We start from the raw sequence: 21950 nt of genomic DNA, 5'->3' as shown, positions 1-21950 counted from the left end.
GAGCTTCCCGTCAGGCTCCTCGTCACAGGGCTCGGCCTCCAGCCCACCCCTGCCTGGGCTGAGCCCGCAGCCCCTGCCGCCCTTGCCCTGCGGGGAGCAGAGCTGGCCTGTCAGGGGCACATCGGAGAAGTCTGTGGAGAGACTTCGGCAGTGAAAAGCTGTGCGTGAGGGAAGGACGGGAGCCAGCCCCGTTCCGAGGGGGCAGAGAACTGCGCTGCTCCCTGGTGCAGCAACTGGCTGGTGCTTCGGCTCCTCCAGCCTTCGGGATGGTACCAGGCTGGCACCGCACCTGGGCTTGCCTAGCTGCCAGGGGGCCACGTAGCCCCCTGGCCACAGGGAACCAGCCTAAGGCCTGCCCCTAGGCTGCAGGGGCGAGAAGTAGGAGCAGCCCAGGAGTGGGGTCAGGGTGGCCAGTCCAGAGGAGAAAAACTGACTGGCGAGAGGGGTGGGGGCAGCGTACCTACTGACCACCTGGTCCCAAAGCAGCTTTTCTCTTCTCTGGACTGAGCATTATGGAGGCGACTCCGACACTCCGGGGCACGGCTCGGCCCTCAGCGAGGGACATCTGGTGGCCAATGAACGTCGGGAGTGGGTAGCACCTGGGCACAGACGTGCCCCACGAACACCCACCTCCCTGGCAGTGCACGCCTCCTGCGCTGAAGCCAGACTTAGGGCCATGACCCAGGGAGAGCCAGAGCGCCGGGAACGGGAGCTGAGGATCATGGCTGGGGCTCACGGTTGGGAAGGGGACGGATTCAGGGTTCTGGGTCCCAACCCAGAGGGCCGAGGTCCAGGAGAACAGGCTCAGTACACCCAGCTGACGGGCACCCACTGGGGCTCCGTGCGCAGCTTCTCCAGGGCGGCCTGGAGTTCACGGAAGGTCCTCTCCAGGTTCCTATTGACCAGACTGAGGTCGAAGTAATGCCCGTAGCCCCTCTGGATACGGCTGCTCTCCTCCACTGTCCGTCTCAGGTCCGCCTCCTGCCAGCACAAGGGGACCTCCCGCCCATCAGTATCCGCCTGGCACCCCCAGCGTCAGGGGTCCCACAGCCTGCCCCGTCTAGCCCCCTCCCCAAAGCCCAAAGTACCAACCATGGCAGGCACAGACCCCCTGGCTGGGGAGGCAGCAGCCCCTCCCTGCATGCCCCAAGGCAGCTCTCCTGTGACCATGGACAGACAGATGGGTGGTGGGAAGGGAGGAAGGAAATAACCTTTAGGAAGCGCCAAGCACTGCACTAAACACTTGGCGACCAGCGTAATCTTCGCTACAGCTCTGCAAGCGGGACTAATTATTCTCATCTACAACAGAGAAAACTGACGTACAAAGAGGCCACACAGCCAGCCAATGGCTGAACGGGGTCTGCCTGACTCCAAAGCCAGCGCCCCCTTCAGTCTGACTAGGCCCCCGTACCTAGACAGCCTGAAGGCAATTGCCACGCCTGGTCCTAGGGCTGCCCACAAGGGCCCGAGGCAACCCCTCTCCAGACACAGCCCAAGCTGGACCGGCAAGGGTGGGAAGGGAACTTGAATACTGACTTACTGAAGCCGAGGCAGGAGCTCTAGGACTGACCCAGCTGTGTCCCGGGGGCTCCAGTAGGCTCTGTTTGTGGCCAGAGCCGGCTGCAGCAGTGGGGAGCCCAGCCCGGACCTTTCTCCTGGGTCTGAGCCCCTGACCGGGGCCTGAGAGCTGCAGTACCATAAGTGGCCAGCAGAGGGACCCCTGAGTTCAGAGCTCTGCAAACCCTACACCTGCTGGGGAAGGCTGTTCCAAGGGGTCCCTGGCGGGAGAAGGGTGCCCTGAAGTCCTGCAACACCTGCCTTGAAGCCTCTCCTCCCTGCACTGCCTCCTCCCTGATGCTAACTGGTCCCTCCAGGCAGCCTTCCAGCCTCTGGCCTCCTCCCTCCCTTCAGCCTTACCCCCAGCTGTAAACAGCCCACCTCTGCCCACAAATCGCCCACCGGCCCTCTGGGCTCCCCTGGAGCCCTGTTCCCACAGAATGGACCGAGCAGGGGGCTTGGCAGAAGCTCCCGTGCCCCGGGCCAGCTGTGTCCCTGACTCTACACTTCACTTCCTCGCTCAGACCTCCATTCCCACACCTATAAAGTGGCATTCGCGAGTCTAACCTCAGTGGTACCTCAGGTGGGCGCCTCTCCCCTTCCCAACACCACCTTCTTCTCTTCCTCGGCTCTGGCTGGCCCCCCACACCACCCCAGTCAGCCATTAGACCCCCACCACCACACCTCAGAGGCCCTCACCGTGAGCTGCTTGGTGGACACCCCACTCTCCAGCGCCGTCCGGTTCATGGCTCGCAGGGTCTCAAAGTCAGGGGCCTCAATGAACACCACATAAGGGACAAACTCAGCTGTTCTAAGGACCTTCACTGCCTGCAGAAGAGGAGGGTCAGGAGTTTATCCCCATGTACATCTGGGGTGATGGGGGTGAGAACCGGTAACTGGGAATAGATGAGAATGTGGACCTGGGGCTCTGGGACATGAGTCCTGGGGATGAATGGCAAAATAGCTGGCAGGTGGCTAGGGATGGGGTGACTGGGGGTCCAGGAGGCTGAGAAAGAGGTTCTAGGTGGGCTGGGTCCCTAGCAGTAGTTGAGGGGTTATAGGGGGGTACTTGGAAATATATGGGGTAATACTGGGGGGCAAGCAGAGTACCCAGAGAGGTATTGAGCAGGCTGGGAAGGAGCAGGCCAGGCAGTACCTGGGGGTTGACATCCAGCACACACACCCGGCCGGCAGCGACCACGCCCCGGATGGAGTCGATACGTGTGCCATACAGGTTGCCCTCGTATTCACCATGTTCCAGGTATCGCCCAGCACGGATGTCAGCCTCCATCTCCGCACGGGACACAAAGCTGTAACCCTGGCCTTCCCGTTCTGAGTCCTTGGGCCTCCGGGACGTGTCTAGGGGGAAGGAGGGGCCGAATGGGCACAGGCAGGCCACATCACCTCAGACACACGTGCTCGTGCTCTACCTGCACCAAGCAGCCCTGCTGCCTTCCCGCACACCTTGCCCTCGCCCTCACCATTGGCACCCACAGACTCGAGACGTCCACACTGAGGGGACCTTCAGAAATCATTGTTATAACCCAGTGCTTACAGATGGAGGCTGAAGCCCAGAGAGGGCAATATGCAGCCCAAAGCCACACAGCAAGGCCAAGCAGACCTGGGGTCAGCACTCAGGTTCCTGCCTCTGGTTCTGTCACCAGAAGCCCTCTTTTCCACAAGGCCACACACAGCTCATAGCCCTGTTTCACATGGGTTCCCAGCTGGGCTTTTAGCAAGTGAAACATGAGAGAAGGAAAGGTAAGGCTAGCACCACCCACGTGGCCAATGGTTCCTCGCCCTCCCCAGCCTGCAGTTCCCATATCCACCCACAGAGGGCGCGCACCACACACCTCACACCCAAAGGTATCACTTAACCTGGGGCCTACACAGATGCCCATTCAGTGGGCCCAGCCTTGGCCCCCAGGGCAGCCCCTGCTCCCTGCCTCCCACCCGGCAGGACCCAGCCCCCACTCACAGGGCACTGTGGTGCCATAGCGATCCGGATCCCACATGATGAGTCTGTTCTTCAGGCTGCGCCGGCCCACACCCTGAGCCCCGATGAGCACCAGGGTTTTCCGGCGGAAGGGGGGCATGCGGGCCACCTCCTCATAAATGAGCAACTCATGGCGGTCAAACTCTGGACAGGGAGATGTCACTGCTCATCAGGTGAAGGGCGTGGGGCTGGGCTCTCAGGGAGGCCAAGGATAAGAGGGCTGGGGCCGAGGGCAGGAGGGAAAGACAGGGCAGGGCTGAGGGACAGGACTGGCAGCATCAGAACCAGGAGATGCACAAGTCATTGGTGGGGGACGGAGGGAGCACTGAAGGAGGATGGGGGAAGGGGGCCCCCAACACCCACCTGCATTCTTGGTGGTCAAATACATCATTCGCTTCTTTTTCTTTCCTGAAATGCTGCCGCACAGGGTCCCTGGCCATAAGGAGATGAGCAAGTGAGGCCAGGCAGGGCCATATCAGGTCCCAGATTAGAGGTCTGGGAGCAGGACTGTACCTGAGGTGGGTGTCAGCTCCAGGTCCCGCTTGACAAAGGCTTTCCGCTTCTCCTCTAGGAGCTGACTGGGGATGAGCCCAGCGCTGCCCCCTTCTACGTGGCACGCCTGAAATGACCGTGGGACAAAGACGTGCCCGAGTAAGCCCTCACTGCCCGCCGACACCATACCTGGAGAGACAGCATGGGTGCCCAGGGCTCACCTGCCACCAGTTGGCGTCGTCCTGGTTTACAATCTGAAGCAGGTCCCCAGCATTGAAGCGCAGGCCGGCTTCCTTGCAGGGGATAAGGCTGTCTCTGGCTGGGTCATAGTCAAAGTGGCATTTCACAAATACCTGGGCCAGGGATTTGGCAAAGGGTCAAGGGAAGAAGCAGGGGAAGGCTGGAGGGGGCGATGCCCATTCCTGTTGCCACCCCTACCCCGAGGGTGGGGGGATGGGAGTGTCACACAGTTCACCTCCTGCCCCCTCCCCTCACAAAGATGAAAGAGACCCTGGCACTGCCCATCTAAAGGCATGATGCCACAGGCCTGCCTGGTCCACCTCCCTGGTACCAGCCTCCCTTTGCATCCAGAACAAAAGGACCCAGAAGGATGGGGATCTGCTCAGGCCTGGGGCCCTGGCCCTACCCATCAGGAAGGTGGGATCACCTGGTAAGGAACACGATCCTGGCACCTGATGCAAGATCCCTCCATCCCCCACACCCTCCCTCGGAGGAGAGGGCTCTGGCAAAAGGCTAGACAGCCAATAGGAGAGGTGAGCAGAGCAGCGAGACCTCCACAATCCACCAACCTGAAGGCATCTGTATAGAACACGTGATAACCCAATTCTGGGCACCCGTGCCTACACGCAGGCACACGGAGGGCTGCGCACGATGCAGGAATTCATTTGTACACTCAGGTACTCCAGGCTTTAGATGCGCGCACATCCCTTACACGTGTGCATGAGTGCCCGAGACTAGGGCGAACGCGTGGCCGCATTCGCCAGATGCCTCTTGCTTTGACTACACTGGCTGGCGAGGAGGGGCTCCCATCAGGAGGCCCATGACCCTGGCCGCCGGGAAGCTCAGCCACCCCCTGGGCCTTGTGCTGGGCGAGGGGCTTGGAGGAGGGGCCCACCTGGCGGGGCAGATGGGGCTCCTGGTAGCTGGGCAGGATCTTGAGGATAACGCTGCCGCTGGCGTTGCGCAGGAGCTCCTGCAGTGCGCGGGGGTCGCTGCCCACCGGCTGCCCGTTCACCTCCTTGATGATGTCGCCCACGTGCAGTAGGCCTTGCTGAGCCACCATGCCCCCGTGCAGAATGCGTGCGATCACCAACTCGCCACCCTCCACGCGGAATGTCACGCCCTGGGGGACGGAGGGCGGGTATGATGAGGCGCCAACTGCTCCAAGTCAGAATCTTCAAATGGGTCTCTTAAGAGCCCCTCCATTCTACCCTTCTACCCCCGCCCTCACAGCGACCTTCTCTGCCATCTTCTGCCCAAATTCTCTACCTACAGGGGCACCAGTGGACTGAGAGTGGGCAGAATGGAGAGAGTCACAATGTCTGCGGTCTCCTGGGTGTGCTGGCGCCCGACCCTGGGCAGAGCTGATCCCGTCTTCATCTTCAGCCCTCTCCTGACCAGACTTGATCCCCGCCGGTCACTCTCAACCCCCCCCTCCCGAGATTCCACCGCTGGCGCCGCCCAGCGCCCTCACCAGATGCTCTCCAGCCGTCTTGCGGACGCCCACCATGCGCACTGCGTCAGGAGGCACGGGCTGGTTGCTGAACGTGGGGTCCAGGCCAGGGCTGGGGGGCGGTGTCTCATAGGTCTTTGAGGCCACAGAGTCGTGCGTCTCCAGGAGGGACTGGGGAGGCGGGGGGAAGAGGAGGGACCATGGGGCAGAGGTCCCTTCCCACCCCAGTTCTAACTTCCTGCCGGCGCCAGCCCCCCAGCAGCCCGGGAGAGGACCAAACCTGGAAGTGGGGCTCCTGGAGGATGCGGACCAGCTCCGCCGCCGCGCTGCTCCGCTCGGCCAGCCGCGCCAGGTCCCGCAGGATCTCCCGCACCAGCTCTAGGTTGTTGTCCCGCACGGCCTCCAGCTTCGTCTCCTCCAGCCGCTCGTGGGCCTGGGGGCGGGGGCGGGACAGGTGAAACTTGACGCTTCCCCAAGAGCCCTGGGGTACCAAACAGTGCCCCCCCACCAGCTCCCAGGCATCTTCCCACCCCCAAATGCTGACTTTAGACCCCATCCACAGCACTGCTCCTGGTATCAGTCTCAGAGCCTCACTCACTCAGACACAAGCACACTCACACGTGCGCACAGGTGCCTTGCTTTCTCCTTTCTCCCCCAAGACAGTGACTGGGACTCAGTTTAGGGAAGAGAGAATCCAAAGGATAAAATTTCATTTCCATCTCTTGCCACAGAGGACCATTAACATCATCAAACTCCCCAGCCTCCAGAACCCTATAAGCATCTGAGTTCAAGGACAGCTTCTTCCAACCGACATCATGGCTGGGTGGGGTCTTGGACACCCTGTAGCCCAGATTAAGGAAGCCGGGGAAGTGGAGTAGCTTGCCCAAGGTCACAGGGACTCTAACTTGGGTCTCCAAGCCTTGAGCCCAGTGCTCCCAGTGAAGAACGGGACAAGATATCAGTACATGGTACCAGGAGAAGGTCCTGCACCTCCTTGTTGCTCTACTGACTCTGGGCTCCATGACAATGAGCATGGGCTCCATGACAAGGTGCTCTGAAAAGGGAAAAGGAAGCCTTTGCCAGTGACGAGCCCAGCGGGGAGAGTTATGTTACGTTAAGTGGGAAGAAAGGAGTCCCATTTCAGGGATATACATGCAGACTTCTTTTTCCCTCTGAATCATCTGAAAGATAGTTGCAGACAAAAAGTACTTCGCCGGGCTTCCCTGGTGGCGCGGTGGTTGAAAGTCCGCCTGCCGATTCAGGGGACAAGGGTTCGTGCCCCGGTCCGGGAAGATCCCACATGCCGTGGAGCGGCTGGGCCCGTGAGCCATGGCCGCTGGGCCTGCGCGTCCGGAGCCTGTGCTCCGCAACGGGAGAGGCCACAACAGTGAGAGGCCCACATACCCCCCCCCAAAAAAGTACTTCGCCTCAAAGTACTTCGGCATGAATCTCCTAAGAACAAACAGGAGATCTGCTATATAAACTACAGTGCCATCATCACGCGCAAGAAATTCAGCACTGACACACAATATAGTATTATCTAGAAGACAGTCCATGCCCATGTTCACTATTGTCTCAGAAACATTCTTTATAGCTTTATTTTTCTGATCTACAATCTAACCAAGATCACGTGTTAAATTTGGTTGTCACATCTTTTTATTCTCCTTTACTCTAGAACAGACTCCAATCACTCTTAGTCTTTCAGGGCCTTTTTTTTTTTTTTTTTTTTTTTCAGGTCAAGCAGTAAATACACATGTGGTTTTGTTAGATATTGACAAACTCCCCTCCGTGGGGCTTGTGCCACTTTGCCATCCCACCAGCATTAGCTGAGAAAATTTCCTGAAGCCTTGCCACCAGAGTGTGTGATCAAACCTTTGAATGTCTGCCAATCACATGGATAAGAAACCATCTCTCAGTGGGGTTTGATTTGCATTTTGCTTATTATGAGTGAAACTGAGCAGCTCTTCATATGTTTAAAGGCCATCTGTATATCTTTTTCTGTGAACTGTCTGTTCATGTCTTCTGCCAATTTTTCCATCAGATCTTGTTTCTTTCTTTTTCTCACTTTTTTAAACATTCTCTATATTAGGAAAATAAGCCCTTTATCTGTAATACGTCTTGCAAATATTTACCCCCAGTTTGTCATTTGTCGTTTGACTCAGCTTATGTTTTTTTGTCAATGCAAAAAATATATATTTAATGTAGTTAAATTTACTAACATTTTATGCATCTGAATTTTGAGGCATAGTTTTTTTAAAAGGGATTCCTTACACACAGATCCATGTTTCCTTCTAGAATGTGTATGGTTTGTTTTCTCAATCTCTGATCTTCTTGGAAGTTTATTTTCATGTACAGTATAAGGTATGGACTTACTTTGATATCTTTCCAAATGACTATCCAGATATCCCAATACCATTTAATAAAAATCCATAAGAAAATTATTCCTTAATTTTCTATGTGTGATAATGATAGTGTGGTTTTTTTTTAAGAATCTTTGTCTTTGGGCTTCCCTGGTGGCGCAGTGGTCGAGAGTCCGCCTGCTGATGCAGGGGACACGGGCTCGTGCCCCGGTCCGGGAAGATCCCATATGCCACGAAGCCGCTGGGCCCATGAGCCATGGCCGCTGAGCCTGCGCGTCCAGAGCCTGTGCTCCGCAACGGGAGAGGCCACAACAGTGAGAGGCCCGCAAAAAAAAAAAAAAAATCTTTATCTTTTATCTATACAAATTGAAATACAGATAAAATTATGTCTGAGATTTCCTTCAAAATAATTCAGGAGAGAGAGGAGGAGAAGGTGGAGGTATGCATAAAACAAGATTGTTCATGAGTTGTTAAATGTTGAAGTAGGATAATGGATGATGGGGGTTCAAGAAACATTTTTGAAAATTTCCATAATAGAAAGTTGTTCAAGCCCATGAGATGGGGAGATTTTAATAACATCTCATAAGGATACTCTGAGGATTTGGTGAGATGGACACAGTGCCTGGCACACAGCAGGTGCTCAATAAAGGCTCACTCCTTTCCTGTCTTCTCTTCCCCAAACGGGCCAGGGAAACAGCATCCCACACAGGGAGGCATACTGGCCCCACTGTCGCTAAATCATCCTCTGCTGGGGGAGCAGCATTTCAGCCTGACTCCTACAGTCTGGCTGGGCAGAGGGTTCCCTGCTGGGGAGACAGACAATTGAAGGGGCAAAGGAGTAGTACTCGGAGCCCCGTTATGCCTTGATGATCCTCAGAAGCCAGAGGGCAGAGACATGCCCCAGAAGGTTCCACCAAACCCTGTGTGATCTTCACTCATTAAGTTCAGCACAGCCCACAGAGCTTGACTCCGTTACCAGTGTCTAGACAATGCTGAGAGCCCAAGGCCCCAGGAAATGTTTCAAGAATAAAGAGAGGCACTCAGGCTTGCAACCGTCTCACCATGGTGACCCTGGCCAGGCTCCTTCGGGTTGACGGGAGCTAGCTCTGGCCCAGGTTACATGAGAAGCATCGAGGTTGCCCATTTTAGCTTTAGCATCTTCTGCTCCATGGATGAAGAGGACAAGTTTCCCCGGAAGCCCTCACTTAACCAAGCAGGAAGCCAGTGTGTCTCCCACGCCTTTTACCTCCCACCTTTGACTTAATGACCCCTCCCCCTAGGCCGATCCATTCCTCCGCCTGTGGCCCCCCCGGATGTCTTACCCACAGATGGACGATCACAGCTCTCCAAGCTCAACCTTCATGGGCCAGAGGAAACTTTAAACATTTAATCATTCAAATACAAAAGAAACACTAGCAGCAGGCTGACCCAAACAGCTGATTGACCAATACTGAGAACACCCAACATGTGTCACGATTTGCAACATACTTTTCAGGGACTTTGGGAACTCAGAATTGGATTAATCATATCTTTGGCTCATGACGTTTTCTCATCATTGGCTTGTGAACGGCCTCCTTTTAGTTGGTTGGTATTAAATTAGGTACTTTTGTAATAATACAACAAGGATCTAAGTAGCCACCACTTAAATCATAAAGGAGGACCTTGACCATATCCTACATCTAATCACATGCCCCGCACACCCATCCACCCACCTCTCCTGCTCAGAAACCACCACCTTGATTCCCTGTGTTCATCACGCCCTGGCTTCTCATTTTACATAGTTTTATTGTATCTATATGTATTCAGTATATTCCTAAAATAAATACTGTTTTTAGTTATTTTAACCTTTAAAAAAAGGGAATTGTGCTATATATGATTCCTGGAGGCCTGATTTTTTTTTCACTTAGTATTAAGTGAAAAATTGTTTCACTTACTATTTTTTTTGCAAAGATTTACTCTTATTTTTCATATTAGGTGAATACATATTCACTTAATATTAATTTTCATTTAATGTTATTTTGCTAAGATTCATTCTTTTTTCCCATATCACATTAGTTCATTCTTTTTTTTTTTTTTTTGACCATGCCACACAGTATGCGGGATCTTAGTTCCCTGACCAGGGATTGAACCTGCGCCCCCTGCAGTGGAAGCGTGCAGTCTTAACCACTGGACCGCCAGGGAAGTCCTAGTTCATTCATTTTAATGGCTGTATTATAGTCCATCGTGTGACTATGCCGTATCTGATTCATCTCCTCTCTCCTTGAAAGGCATCTGGGTCATTTCAGGTTTTTGCCATTCCAAACAGTACTACTATGACCGTTCCAGTCTATGTCTCCTGGTGCACATGTGAGTTTCTCCCAGGAGCAGAATTGCTGGGCCAGGGGGTATATACATGTTTGATGGTAAAATAACACACTTGACAGACATTCCACTTAAATGTCACAATGACCCTGTGAGATTAATAGTATCAAGGCCATTTTCCCAATAAAGTATCCGAGGCTCTAATGGGTAAAATGAATTCCTTTTCACAGCTCATGGGTGTACAGCAGGGACTCCTGTCGAAGTTTCCTGAGCGTCCCCACAGCTGTGATGTCACTATCTGGGCGCCTGTTTTTAGAAAGCGTGCTCTTGTACAACACACACTACAGTATTGGAGGCACAAGGCCCCACAGCCAGGAGAGTGGTTTTGAATTTCTGTGGTAACCATTTGCTTAATTCGGCTCTGAAAAATCACCCTCAGCACAGCAGGGGCTTAAGCTCCTTATAGACCAGAAACTTGGGCCAGGTTCACACTTGGCTAATGGTAGAGCCGGCCCTTAAACCCAGATCTTTCAGCTCCCGATCCAGAGCCGGATGTAAACTGCAGATGCAGAAATGCCACACAGCTTTTCTTTGAAAATCTTTTTCCCTCTGCCTTCCCACTCCAACCTCTCTGATCAGGAGACAGAATTCTCATTTGAAGCCCAGGCTCATAATTAAGTAGTTCAAAATCTGAAAGTCCAGAGTGTGGTGAGCCAGAAAGGAAAGGGACTCTTCAACCTGGATTTGGCCGTGTGACCTGCTTTGGACAATGGGGCAATAGCAAATGTGATGCAAAACAGAGGCTTGGAAAGTGCCTGGGATTGGGGGCTGGTCTTCCACTGCTGCTGAGACCACCATGTGAAGCAGCCTGGGCCACCCTCCTAGAGGATGAGAGACCACACCATCCGAAACATTGCAGTCTTCCCAGCTGAGACACCAGACATGTGACTGAGGCTATCCTAGACTACCCCATCCCAACTGAGCAAGCTCAGACCAGAAAAACCACCCAACCAATCCACAAAATCATGAGACATAAATCAAAGTTGTTTTAAGCCATAGTGCTGTGGGGTGGTTTGTTACACAGCGAAAGCTAACTGATGCACTGGGCTCCCCACCACTGTAGCCTCTGTTTGTCATGTCCCCTGGTCAGAGTCTCCATCTTAGTGACCCTCCCGGCCCCTCATTCTTGTAAGACCCTGCCTTGCTTTGCCAGCTCTCTCACCTCCCCCTTGCCACAGGACTGGAGTCTTCCCTATGAACTCGAGTCCAATGGCCAAGACTGCATTATAACAACTCTTTATGGTTTAAAAATGCTTCCACATCCATGACCTCCCCCTATCCCGACCACAACTCTGAGAGGTAAGCATCGTTATCCCTGTTTCTCAGAAGAAATGACTGAAGCTCAGAAAGGTTCTCAGACCTACTAAAGTCACACAGCTAGCCAGCGAATCTTCTGACTCCAAACTCTGTGCTTTTTCTTCTTCATCTCATGTGGATTAGTTCACAGGCCTCCCAGCTGGCAGATGTCCCCACTGGTAACAGTTTACCTAAATTTCTGACTGTCATCTGCCTTTGATTTCTCGCCGTGGCCTTGTCCGTTGTTGGAACACCTGTTACTGGGTCCATGTCAGAGCTCCCAGATGTCACCCACCTGCCAGGGCTGCCACCTGCTGTCTGTAGCCAACCCTCTGGATATGTGATCTGCCTGCCAAATTTGACTTCCTTCAGAACCTGTAACTCCCTGGGTTTGTCCCCTCAGGGACCTGCTCCTCCCTGGTCCCAGATCTACCCAGTGTAGCCCCTCCCACATCATCTGCCACATCCCTGGAGAGGAGAGTCATCAGGGTAAGGGAAGGAGGTGACTAGCTACCACATGGGGTTCCAACTGGACTCCGCTCCTGTGGGTTTCTGGGCCACCAAGCTTTTGCAGCTGGACCTTTGATCAAAGTACTTTGTCTAATAGGTTTGAAATTGATCTGTGCGTACATAATCATTAAAATAGGTGAGAAAGAGTAAGAAGTAGGTTCTGTTGTCCAAAGCGAGTCACGCAGTCAAGCCCAGACTGAAGAGTAGAAACTCTCCCTTTTGATGGGAAGACTGGCAAAGTTGCATTGTAAAGGGTCGCGCATGAAGGGATCGGAAAGATTTCTACTGAGCTCAGATGGGCCTTTATGGAGATTCACTTCCTGTTTGTTTCACAGCTAGATGGAGAGAAGTCACTGGGTTGCCTTAGCCCCTGAGCCTCTTACGGGGGTCTCAGCATTGAAGACATGTCCACACTACCTTCTGTTGTGTTAATGCACAACTGGAACCATTCTAGGAATTTCTTGGGAGGAAATTCTGGCCGGCTTACCCCAAGGACACTTCTGGAGAAGGGAGTTTACTTACGGTCTGACACAGCACATTGGTAATTTCTCAATCAGGCAGGGGTCCCAGGACTGGGACATTGCAGGGCTCAGTGAGAAAATGACAGACTCGGGCTCCCTCAGGAGAAGAATAAACTTTCTGACAGTTCATTGCCATAGCCCTAGCTCTGTGCCTGGGACTTGGTGAGCACGCCATAGATATTTGTTGAATAGAGGATGGATGACAGTGACTAAGTGAAGGACAGAGCCATCCGGCCAGCAATCCCATCTTTGGAGAGCTGTCAAATGGGTTCCACAAGGCCATCAGAGAGGAATGCTATAGGGGTGGGGGTGGGAGGGTCACACCTTGCAGGGTGCTGGCTACAGGATCTTCTAACCCAGAGGTTCTGCATCCCGAGAGCCCCTCCTTATTTCACTGGCTGTTCCGCTATAGAAGCAATAGCTAGAGTGACTCAGAGATGATGTGGTTTAATAAATCCAACCGTGAAGTCAGCTTTGGAAGGTTACAGATGTTGAGGTTCAAATGTGCACACTCAGCAACTCCACTACCAAGTGTCCACCCTAGAGAAACTCTCACCCACGTGCAGAAGCAGATGGATATGAGGATGTTCACGGCAGCTCTGTGCTTTACAGAGGCAAGTCAGCGACAGTGTGCCTGTCTCTCAGCAGGGGAACCAGTAAATGAATACACTGGGCTCTATTCACCTATTGGAATACCACACAACAGTTCAGATGAATCTATATCTCTACGCATGTCAATAACTATATTACTTATATGAACTAGAAATCTCAAAAACCACAGCTGCTTACGTTATCATTCCATTACGCAAAGCTTAAAACCACATATAACAGGGGCACGTTGTTTATATCTAAATATGTGTATAGGCAAGACAGGCACACATTCAGGGGAACAGCATCATCGACTCAAGCCAGGGGTCACCTGTGGGCAGGGGAAGCAGTGGAAATGAGGAAAAGGGGAGAGGCATTCACTGGATCACGCTTTTATTTCTTAAAAAGAAAGAGCAGGAACTAAAGCAAACATGGCCGGCATTCACATCCTGGAGGTGGGTACTCAGAGGTCTGTTATGTGCTTTTTCTACACACTCTCTTGTATTCACTCATTCAATAAATATTCAGTGAGCACCTACTATGTGCCAGGCACTGTTCCAGGCTCTGGGGATACAGTAGCAAATCAAGCAGACATCCCTGTCCTCAAAGAGCTCGTAATCTCTCTGTATGAAACATGCATAATTCCTTGTTTTGATTTTTAACACATGAATCCAATCCTTGACCACCGAATGAGAAGCAGTTGCCTTTCTCCAGTCCCCTACAATCTGCTCAGTTTTCTCTTCCCCAGAACCTCCCACTAGCGACCCTCTCACACCTCTCATCTTCCATCGTTAACGACTGCCCTTGGTCTTCAGCCATTCCACAGATGATAACATACCGGGCTGTGTCCCCGGGACACAGCATCCCCTGTAGCAAGGGGGCCTAGTTCCCTTCCACGCCCCATGTCAGGGCCGACCACAGCTGTCCTGTGACAGAGTCCCCACCCTCACCCTGTGGAAGACCCATCACCTGACTGTACCGCCCTCCCCCTCCCCGCCATCACTGTCATTGCCAACTTCCTGGTTACGCTCACCACCATTCACTGGAGACCCTGGGACTGCCTCTAGTCTCCCCCCGCCACAACACCTGTGTAGACACCCCATCCCACGAGCCCTCCATTCCTAGATGTCTCTTTTTTAAAAAAATATTTATTTGGCTGTTCCGGGTCTTAGTTGCGGCATGCTGGATCTTTAGTTACGGCCTGGAGGCTCTTAGTTGCGGCATGCAGGATCTAGTTCCCTGACTAGGGATCGAACCCAGGCCCCCTGCATTGGGAGCACAGAGTCTTAGCCACTGGACCACCAGGGAAGACCCAATTCCTAGACTTCTTTAACATCGATGACCTTCCCGTCCACTGCAGCCACATCCTAGATTGTCATGTCACCCCCAGAACTGTCCTCCTTGGAAATCTTTCACTTCCCAACCCTCTCTCTGACCTCGGCCTTCATTTCTTCCAGCTATACGCTCTATCCCCAAATCTGGAGAGCCCCCAGGCCTTCACCTCTGTTTTCTCCCTGCCCCCCTGTCTGCTCCTGGCCACTCTCTCCTCCCCTCCCAACCTCGGCCCCAGAGGTGATGCTCTGGACCATTCTCACCTCTCCCTGCATCTCAGCCTCCCACAGCCCCCATCCAGCACAAGCCCTGGACCAAAGCCACCCTCTGTGTCTCTGGCCTGAGTCACCCCCACCCTGGGATTGACAGTCTGGAGCCCTGTCGATCCCGCTCCCCAGCTTTGGTGAGTTCCCTCTCTCCCCTTCAGTTATTAATTAGTTGAACCTTCACTTCCAAATCCCCCCCTCCGCCCTGCTCCACTCAACCCCTGACCCCTGATGGCCAGCTGAAGACTGCCCGCCTCCCCTGAGAAATCTGAGCCATTAGCGTGATTCCCTGCGACTCCCAGCCTTGGGAGTCCTCCTCACCCTCCGCAGCGAAGGATCGCCCCCTCCCCAGTCTGTCCTTGCTTCTTATCTCACGTGAAGGCAGCACCAGCCTTACACTTGCCCTGTGCAGAAGCCCAGGTGCGTGGTTACCCGCACCCCTCACCTTCCACACCCAAATATCAAGGACTGACAATTTACTTCCTAAATATTTCTTTCATCCTCCCCTCCCTCAAGCCCTGTTACCACAGGTCTAGTTCAGGGCCATCCCTGACGCTGGTCTCTCCAACTCCAGCCATGACCCTCCAACCATCCTCCTTGTGGCTGCCAGAGCGATGCTCCTAAAACACCTGTGTGCCGTCATCACACCCATGCTTAAAACCCACAAAAGGCTCCAAGTTGCTCACAGGACATCACAGGACGATGCCCGAGCCCCAGGCATAGCCCCCAGGGCCCTGCACCAGCCGCCAACGTCTCCACAGCTCACACTCCCTGTCTCACACCTAAAGCTCCGGCCTCACGCTGACACTTGCAGCTCCTGTACACTTCTGGCTCTTTCTCACCTCTGTTTCTGTTCAAGCAACATTCCATGGCATGGAATGCCCTGCCCCTCCTTCTCATACTTCAAGACTCAGCACAAATGGCCCTTCCTCCAGGAAGTCTTCCCTACCCGCCCTGGGCTGGTTCAGGCATCTGTCCCTTACACTCCCCAAATGCCTAGCGCATCTGCCTCTATCACTGCTGTTACCAAAGTGTTTTATAACTTTCTGTTTTAGTGAGTCTCTCCCCCACCTGGTATGTGGCAGGTGACCTTAGATAGATGTCCGCACAAAATGCCCAAAGGCAGAAAGCCAAGCAGGATGAACTCTGGAGATTCCAAAGCACAGGCATGCTCACCCCTAACCAATCATACCCTCTACAAGTTGGCAGTCACCAAACACCCATCCATGTGGGCACATCTACACACTCACCAGTCAGGCGTGGGGGCAGCCTCCCTGCCTGCAGTGTCTCAGATTCATCACCTGGGCATGGATGTCCATGCTTACCCCCCTCTGGGGGTCTCCGGTGCCACGTGCCCCATTCCCAGCACCCCTGTGGCTGACATCCCCCCACACCCTATGCCTCCCCAGGCACAGTGCCCTTGTGTCAGCCTCCCTGGAGCACTCTACCTTGGCCAGGGATCTCACTATAGGACTTTCCATAATGCCTCGAAGGAAGATCAGGTCCAGTTCGGCTGCCCCTGTGGCATTGGGGAGGGATCCCAGGTTGTCCAGGACTTGCTGCATGGCTGGAGGGAAGGAGCAGGCAGTGAGACACACAAGTACCAGCTGAGCACAGGGGACCCAAACACACCATAGAAACCCTGCCCTTCTTACCCCACATCCCACAGAAGACAGCGCCTCCCCGGCAGCACATACTTCCCTGCCCAGCACTCCTGGGACTCCTTGAATGCCTGGGGCAGGGGCCCTAAGAAGGGAGGGGCAATTTCCTTGGCCCGTTCTCTAGGCCCTAGGTAACGTTAGCCTGGGCAGGTGGAAGGCTCCAGGCACCAGGAAGTGGACTCTGAGGTGGGGGGAGGGGAGAAAAGAAAGCAGGTGTCAGGTTCCAGGTTCTGCCCTAAACCAGAGAACCACATCATTCAACCTCTGGATGGGCTGAAGCCACAGGACTCAGCCACCTGCACGTGGCAGGCTCAGGGATGAGAAACGGTGCTTGGAGCACGTCCCTGAGTGCAAGTCAAGCAGGCAGCCATGCAGGAGGTCAGGGCCTACCCAGTATCCAGTACCAGCTGCGCCACTAATTCAGAGTGATTTTGCACTAGTCACTGTCCCTCACAGGCCTCAGTCTTTCCCTCCTGTAAAATGGGTGGATTAAACTGGTTGGTATCTACAGGCCCTTCAGCTCTGAAAGACAATGACCCAGAACTTAATACAGGTCATAGGAAGCCAGGGCTGAGGCCCAGAACACTGGTAGGAGCTGGGGAAACAGGCACCCTGGGACTTGGGATGGTTGTGGACACCCAAGGGCAGAGGGCAGACCAAGTCATCCCAGGGATCAGCAAACCCTCAGCCTGGGATGGGACATAAGCAAGGGCATGAGAACACCTGAAGCTGGGCCACTGCTGAGGTCTGAGGTGGGGGCTGTCTTCCCTCACCAGCAGAGGTGGGAGCTCCTGGCTGTGGCAGGTTCTGGGGGAAGGAAGGGAGAAGCAGAGTGTGCCCAGCTGGGGGCAGAGATGGGCAGGGGGTATCATTATTGTGCCACCCTGCTACGCACGCCTACGTCTGCATAACAGCACCCAAACCGGGGAGGAGGAGGGGTGGTGGGTACAGTCCCTGGCAACTCTCACGGCTCCCGGCAGTGCCCCCCTCCTCCAGGACGGAATGGGGGTGGGACGCAGGAGGCTTTGAGACTGGAGCTAGCAGCTACTGTCCAGGGACTTTTGACCTCCCAACCTCTTCCCCCTCATCCTTCCCACCTTCTCCAGAAAAGACACCCACACCTGCCCTCCAGACCCCTTCTGCTCAGGCCTGGGCTTGGCATTGGTCAGACACCTGCAAGGCCCTTAGTGGGCTCAGAAAGAGGCCAGGGCAGGGACCCTTCCCGCTCTGCCAGGATATCCTGGGACCCTCCCTCTCCAGTCATCCTCACACAGAGATTCCCCAGCCTGCCAGCCATCGGGAGGACTGAGCCAGGGTGGTTGGTGCCCTCAGCCCAGGCCAGCGCTCCCGGAGGGCCGCGCCCCCAGACCCTTAGGCTCCCAGACAGCCCGCTCCTAGGGACTCTCTCCAGATGCCCCAAAGCCCGCAGGACCAGCCCCCAGCCTCCCCACCCCGCCTTTCCCTACCTTCCCTCCGGAGCTCGGCTTCCTCAGAGGAGCCCAGGGATATACCCTCCAAAGAGGCCCCGCAGCCCGGGCTGCCGGCCATGGCTGCCCCCGACCCGGCCCAGGGTTCCCGGAGTAGCCTCCACGCCGCCGCCGCCTTCCCGGTCAGAGGCTGGCAGCGGTGGAGGAGGCGGGACTCAGAGAGCGCCCGCTGCAGGGTCAGCCAATAGCAAGGCTCAGCTGGCTGACCGCCTTGCTGATTGGCCAAAGCCCCGATTGTAGCAGAGAGGCGGGGAAGGGGCGGTGGGAGGGTCCTTGTCCCACGGGTGGCAGGATCCCCCAGTTTTAGTACCTACCACTAAAAGGGAAGGAGGCGGCTAAGAGAAGGTTTGCAGGGCGAAGGGGTTAAGCGTGCAGCCCCTTCAGGACGGGAGCGGTGCTCAGAGACCCTCCCCTCCCAGCCCAGCCGTGAGAAACCCAAGGTGGGTGGGGACTTGGCCCCATCTTGTTCCCGCCCCGCCTCCTGCAAGTCCCTCCTCTATTACACCCCATGCCACCTCCTCTTGAGCCTTCCGACCTCACCTCTCAGTCCCCTCTCCAAGCCCAGTTTCCTTTACAATGACCCCCTCCGGATCTAAGGAAGCCACCAAGAACGACTCTCGGTCCTCCGCCAGGAGGCTGCGGCACCACTGTGGCATGGGACAAATACCTCAAGCCCCAAATGCCTCCCCCAGCTGCTAGCCATGAAGCGGTGAGGGGGAGAAGGAGGGAAAGGGGTGACACCACTGTGGGCAGGGAAGGGCGCCCCAAGCCCTCTGACCCCACATCTCAGCAGCAGCTTCTCCCTCCCCATCTCCCAGTTGCGCTCCCCCTTGCTTAAGGGGGTGATGCCCGTGGGCAAGTCAGGCATCTTGGGGTTGGGGAAGGGAAAAGGTGAGGAAGCATTCACGCTGCAGAGACCAGGGGGTCCGGGGGGGAGGGGGTGGATGGGGATTTGAAAGTTACCCCAGCCCAGAGCCACCATTCATTCCTCTGAGACCCTGTACCCATGAAGCCACCACTAGGCGCTGCTGCTGCCACCAGACTGCCATTCCCTGAGGAGTGACACCAGGTCACAGCACACCCATGGTTGCCATGGCAGCAAGCAGGATTACACACTAGGACACTAACCCAGAGATTTAAAGGGACAGCTCCAACTGAAAGCCCCACATCCTAGCCTTGATTCAAAGAAAGGAGGGAACCAGCTGAAGGGGGAAGAGAGGGCAGAGCTGATGGACTGGAGCCCAGCAGTAAGCTGTCTAAACTCTCAGCCCATGCCAACACCCATGTATCTCCAACCCTCAGGAAAAGGACTCCTCCACCTTACTAGAAATAGAGTTGGGGTCCCTCTGCTAGAGGAATACACCCACACCATCTCCCTCTCTCCACAATGATAGTGGCCATATTGACACGTAGGTAAGGGTAGAAAGACCCTGCTAGCTTCACTCTCTGCAGAGCCCAAGGCAAGGACCTCTGGGGGAAGGCAGAGGGGACGGGGAGGGTGAACCTGATCTTAGAGGCAGGGGCGCAGCTGTCTATCAGGCCCATGGGAAGTGTAATGACCACCAAATGAGGAGGGGCAGAACCCACCATTATATTTTCGAGGCCAGGAGCCAAGTCCAGCCCCAGGGCAGGCACAGAGGGCCACCTGAGGGAAAGACAAGACTCCTATGCTTTGAGTCTCCCATCACCTCTTTACAGAGGAGGAAACACAGGCCCCAAGAGGTTAAGCAGCTTGCTCCTATCCTTCTTCCTTTGCATATGGAAAGGCAAAGCAGCCCATGGCACAACACCCAAGGCAGCAGGTGCCCCAGGAGTCCTCAGAGGAAGTAGGCCCTCACCCCCCCACCGGGCTCCACTCCCCGCCCTGTCCCCCACCCCACCAGGGCTTATCAAGAGGCCTGCAGCAGGGAAACTAAATTGCTGGGCCTTCCCCTCCCTCTACACCCCTCCCAGGCACTATTAATGGGTTTACTGAACAGTCCCAGATTGGGAGGCCTTTAATCACAGGCTCAGGGATGGGCTTAATTAACCCCTAAGCAGCTTACACAGGGGCCCAGGGAGGCTGGAGCAGCAGGGGGAGGCACTGAGCCCTCCAAGACTGCAGAAGCTGGGGGACATTGGTACAGTCCCGCCACTGCATGGAGAACAGGCCCTTCCTGGGGGACAAGGGTGTCACAGATTAGGCTCTGGCCCACTCACAGCAGCCTTCACTTTCCTAGTTCAGTTTGTCAGAGGAGAGGAACAGGCGACTCAATCTAACCAAACTGGGGGGCCTGAAACATCTTGCAGAGGCAGCAGCAGAGCCTAGAGGGAGGGAAGGGGCTACATGGGTAGGAGGCATGCAGGCAAGGGAAAATTCAGAGAAATCAGAGCAATACAAGAGCAGTTTACAATTGTCAGGGCCCTTAGAAAGCCTCTAGCACAGGGCCCTTCACCTGGTGGGTCTCTGAATGCACTTAAGGGGGCATCCCTGAAGCCCTGGAGTAGAATGCAGATTCTGTGCATAGAAGACTTTGTCTATGATGAGGACCCTCAGCTTTCATCAGATTCTCAATGGGATTCAGGACCAATACAAGTTAAAAACACTGCTCTTCTCCCATCACTTCATCTTCCAGATGGGGAAACCTAGGTCCTAAAAGGGAGGTGACTGGCTCAGGGCCACAGGTTAACAACTCAGCAGCACAGCATAATAACTGAATATTCTTAATAGTAACGTGCTTTCTCTGTCATAGCCTTTACACCTCTTTACAGAAGAGACGCAGCCTCCAAGAATTTAAGCAGCTTGTTCCTGAGGCTTCCTAGCTTGTCTGGGTGACCCACACCCTTGCCCTAAAACGTCCTATAGAACTAAGTCAAGGCTTCCTGACCTGGCATTCTCCACGCACAGCTTCCTGTGCCCCAGCACACACACACTCCCATCTTAGCACGTGACAGTCCACTCTACCCATCTGGTGGGCACTGCACCGTGGACTTCTCCAGAGCATGCATTCTCCTGGCCTCCCTGGAGGTGAGCTGTGCTGTGTCTCCAGCCCCACCCTGGGGCGGGTGCAGCAGGGTGATAGAAGTTGCCAAAGAGATGGCTGAGCAGCTGGGTGGAGCAGCTGCGGCAGGGGTAGTTTGTTCTTCCAGGGGAGATGTGGGAGTGCCTGATTGCTGCTCCCCACCCTCTGAACCACTGATATACACTGACATCCCCACTCCCTTCTTACCAGACTCAGAGTTGGTGGCGGCAACTGGCATGGTGAAATCAGCAAGGGCTCTGAAATGGCTCTCCTGGAGGAGGGGAGACAGGAGGTTGAGAAGGCACGAGGGCAAAGCAAGGGAAGGAATCAGGAAGGGCCTCGCCTTCAGGATCACCCAGCGAGGTAGGGGAGAGGGCATTGCCCTGACACTAAATGATCCCACAGTCCTGGGAGGCAGGAAGAGCAGATATTACATGCCCATTTCTCCAAGGAGGAGGAGACAGAGGATCAGAGAGGTTAGTTGATTTGCCCAAGGTCACAAAGCTAATAAAGAGAGCTACAATGAAAACCCAGGTTTTATGACTCAAAAAAAATTGTTTCTGCCTACCATCTGTCTTTTTTTTTTTTTTGAGAGAGAGAGAAAGGGTGGGAAAAAGTCCAGTTTGAGTCAAAAGCAGGAAAGATGGGTGTTCCCTGACTTGAAGCTCCATGGGTCAAGAACCGCATCAGTTTTCTTTTGCCTCTGGATCCCAGACCTAGCGCGGTGTAAATGCTCCGCAAACGTTTGTCCATCTGTCTGACAGAAATGATGTCATTCATCCCCAAGGCCTCTCTTGCTTCCTCTTTCTCCCCCTGCCCCTTCTTAGC

General features: G+C 54.6%; 1 protein-coding gene across 2 annotated transcripts; it reads right to left on the bottom strand.

Moving 5' to 3' along the window:
• Nucleotides 1-729: 729 nt before the first annotated feature.
• Nucleotides 730-21749, bottom strand: MPP2 (MAGUK p55 scaffold protein 2; the record flags this gene model as incomplete). 2 transcript variants are annotated; one of them, XM_082679129.1, is made up of 12 exons in its annotated part: nucleotides 730-981; nucleotides 2257-2385; nucleotides 2714-2916; nucleotides 3536-3697; nucleotides 3917-3985; nucleotides 4067-4172; nucleotides 4267-4398; nucleotides 5181-5408; nucleotides 5760-5909; nucleotides 6019-6171; nucleotides 16421-16539; nucleotides 21330-21749. In XM_082679129.1, the coding sequence occupies 12 exons, from the start codon at nucleotides 21499-21501 to the stop codon at nucleotides 805-807; spliced, it is 1800 nt and encodes a 599-aa protein (XP_082535255.1). In that variant the 3' UTR covers nucleotides 730-804. The 2 variants fall into 2 exon arrangements, with proteins under 2 accessions (XP_082535255.1, XP_082535256.1); XM_082679130.1 differs by lacking the exon at nucleotides 21330-21749 and adding an exon at nucleotides 18100-18181.
• Between the last annotated feature and the right edge of the window lie 201 nt (nucleotides 21750-21950).

This window comes from Grampus griseus (genome assembly GCF_964374135.1).
Source record: "Grampus griseus genome assembly, chromosome: 20".
Taxonomy (NCBI): domain Eukaryota; kingdom Metazoa; phylum Chordata; class Mammalia; order Artiodactyla; family Delphinidae; genus Grampus; species Grampus griseus.
Note: the sequence above shows the minus strand (reverse complement) of the source record. Positions and strands in the feature narration are given on the sequence as shown.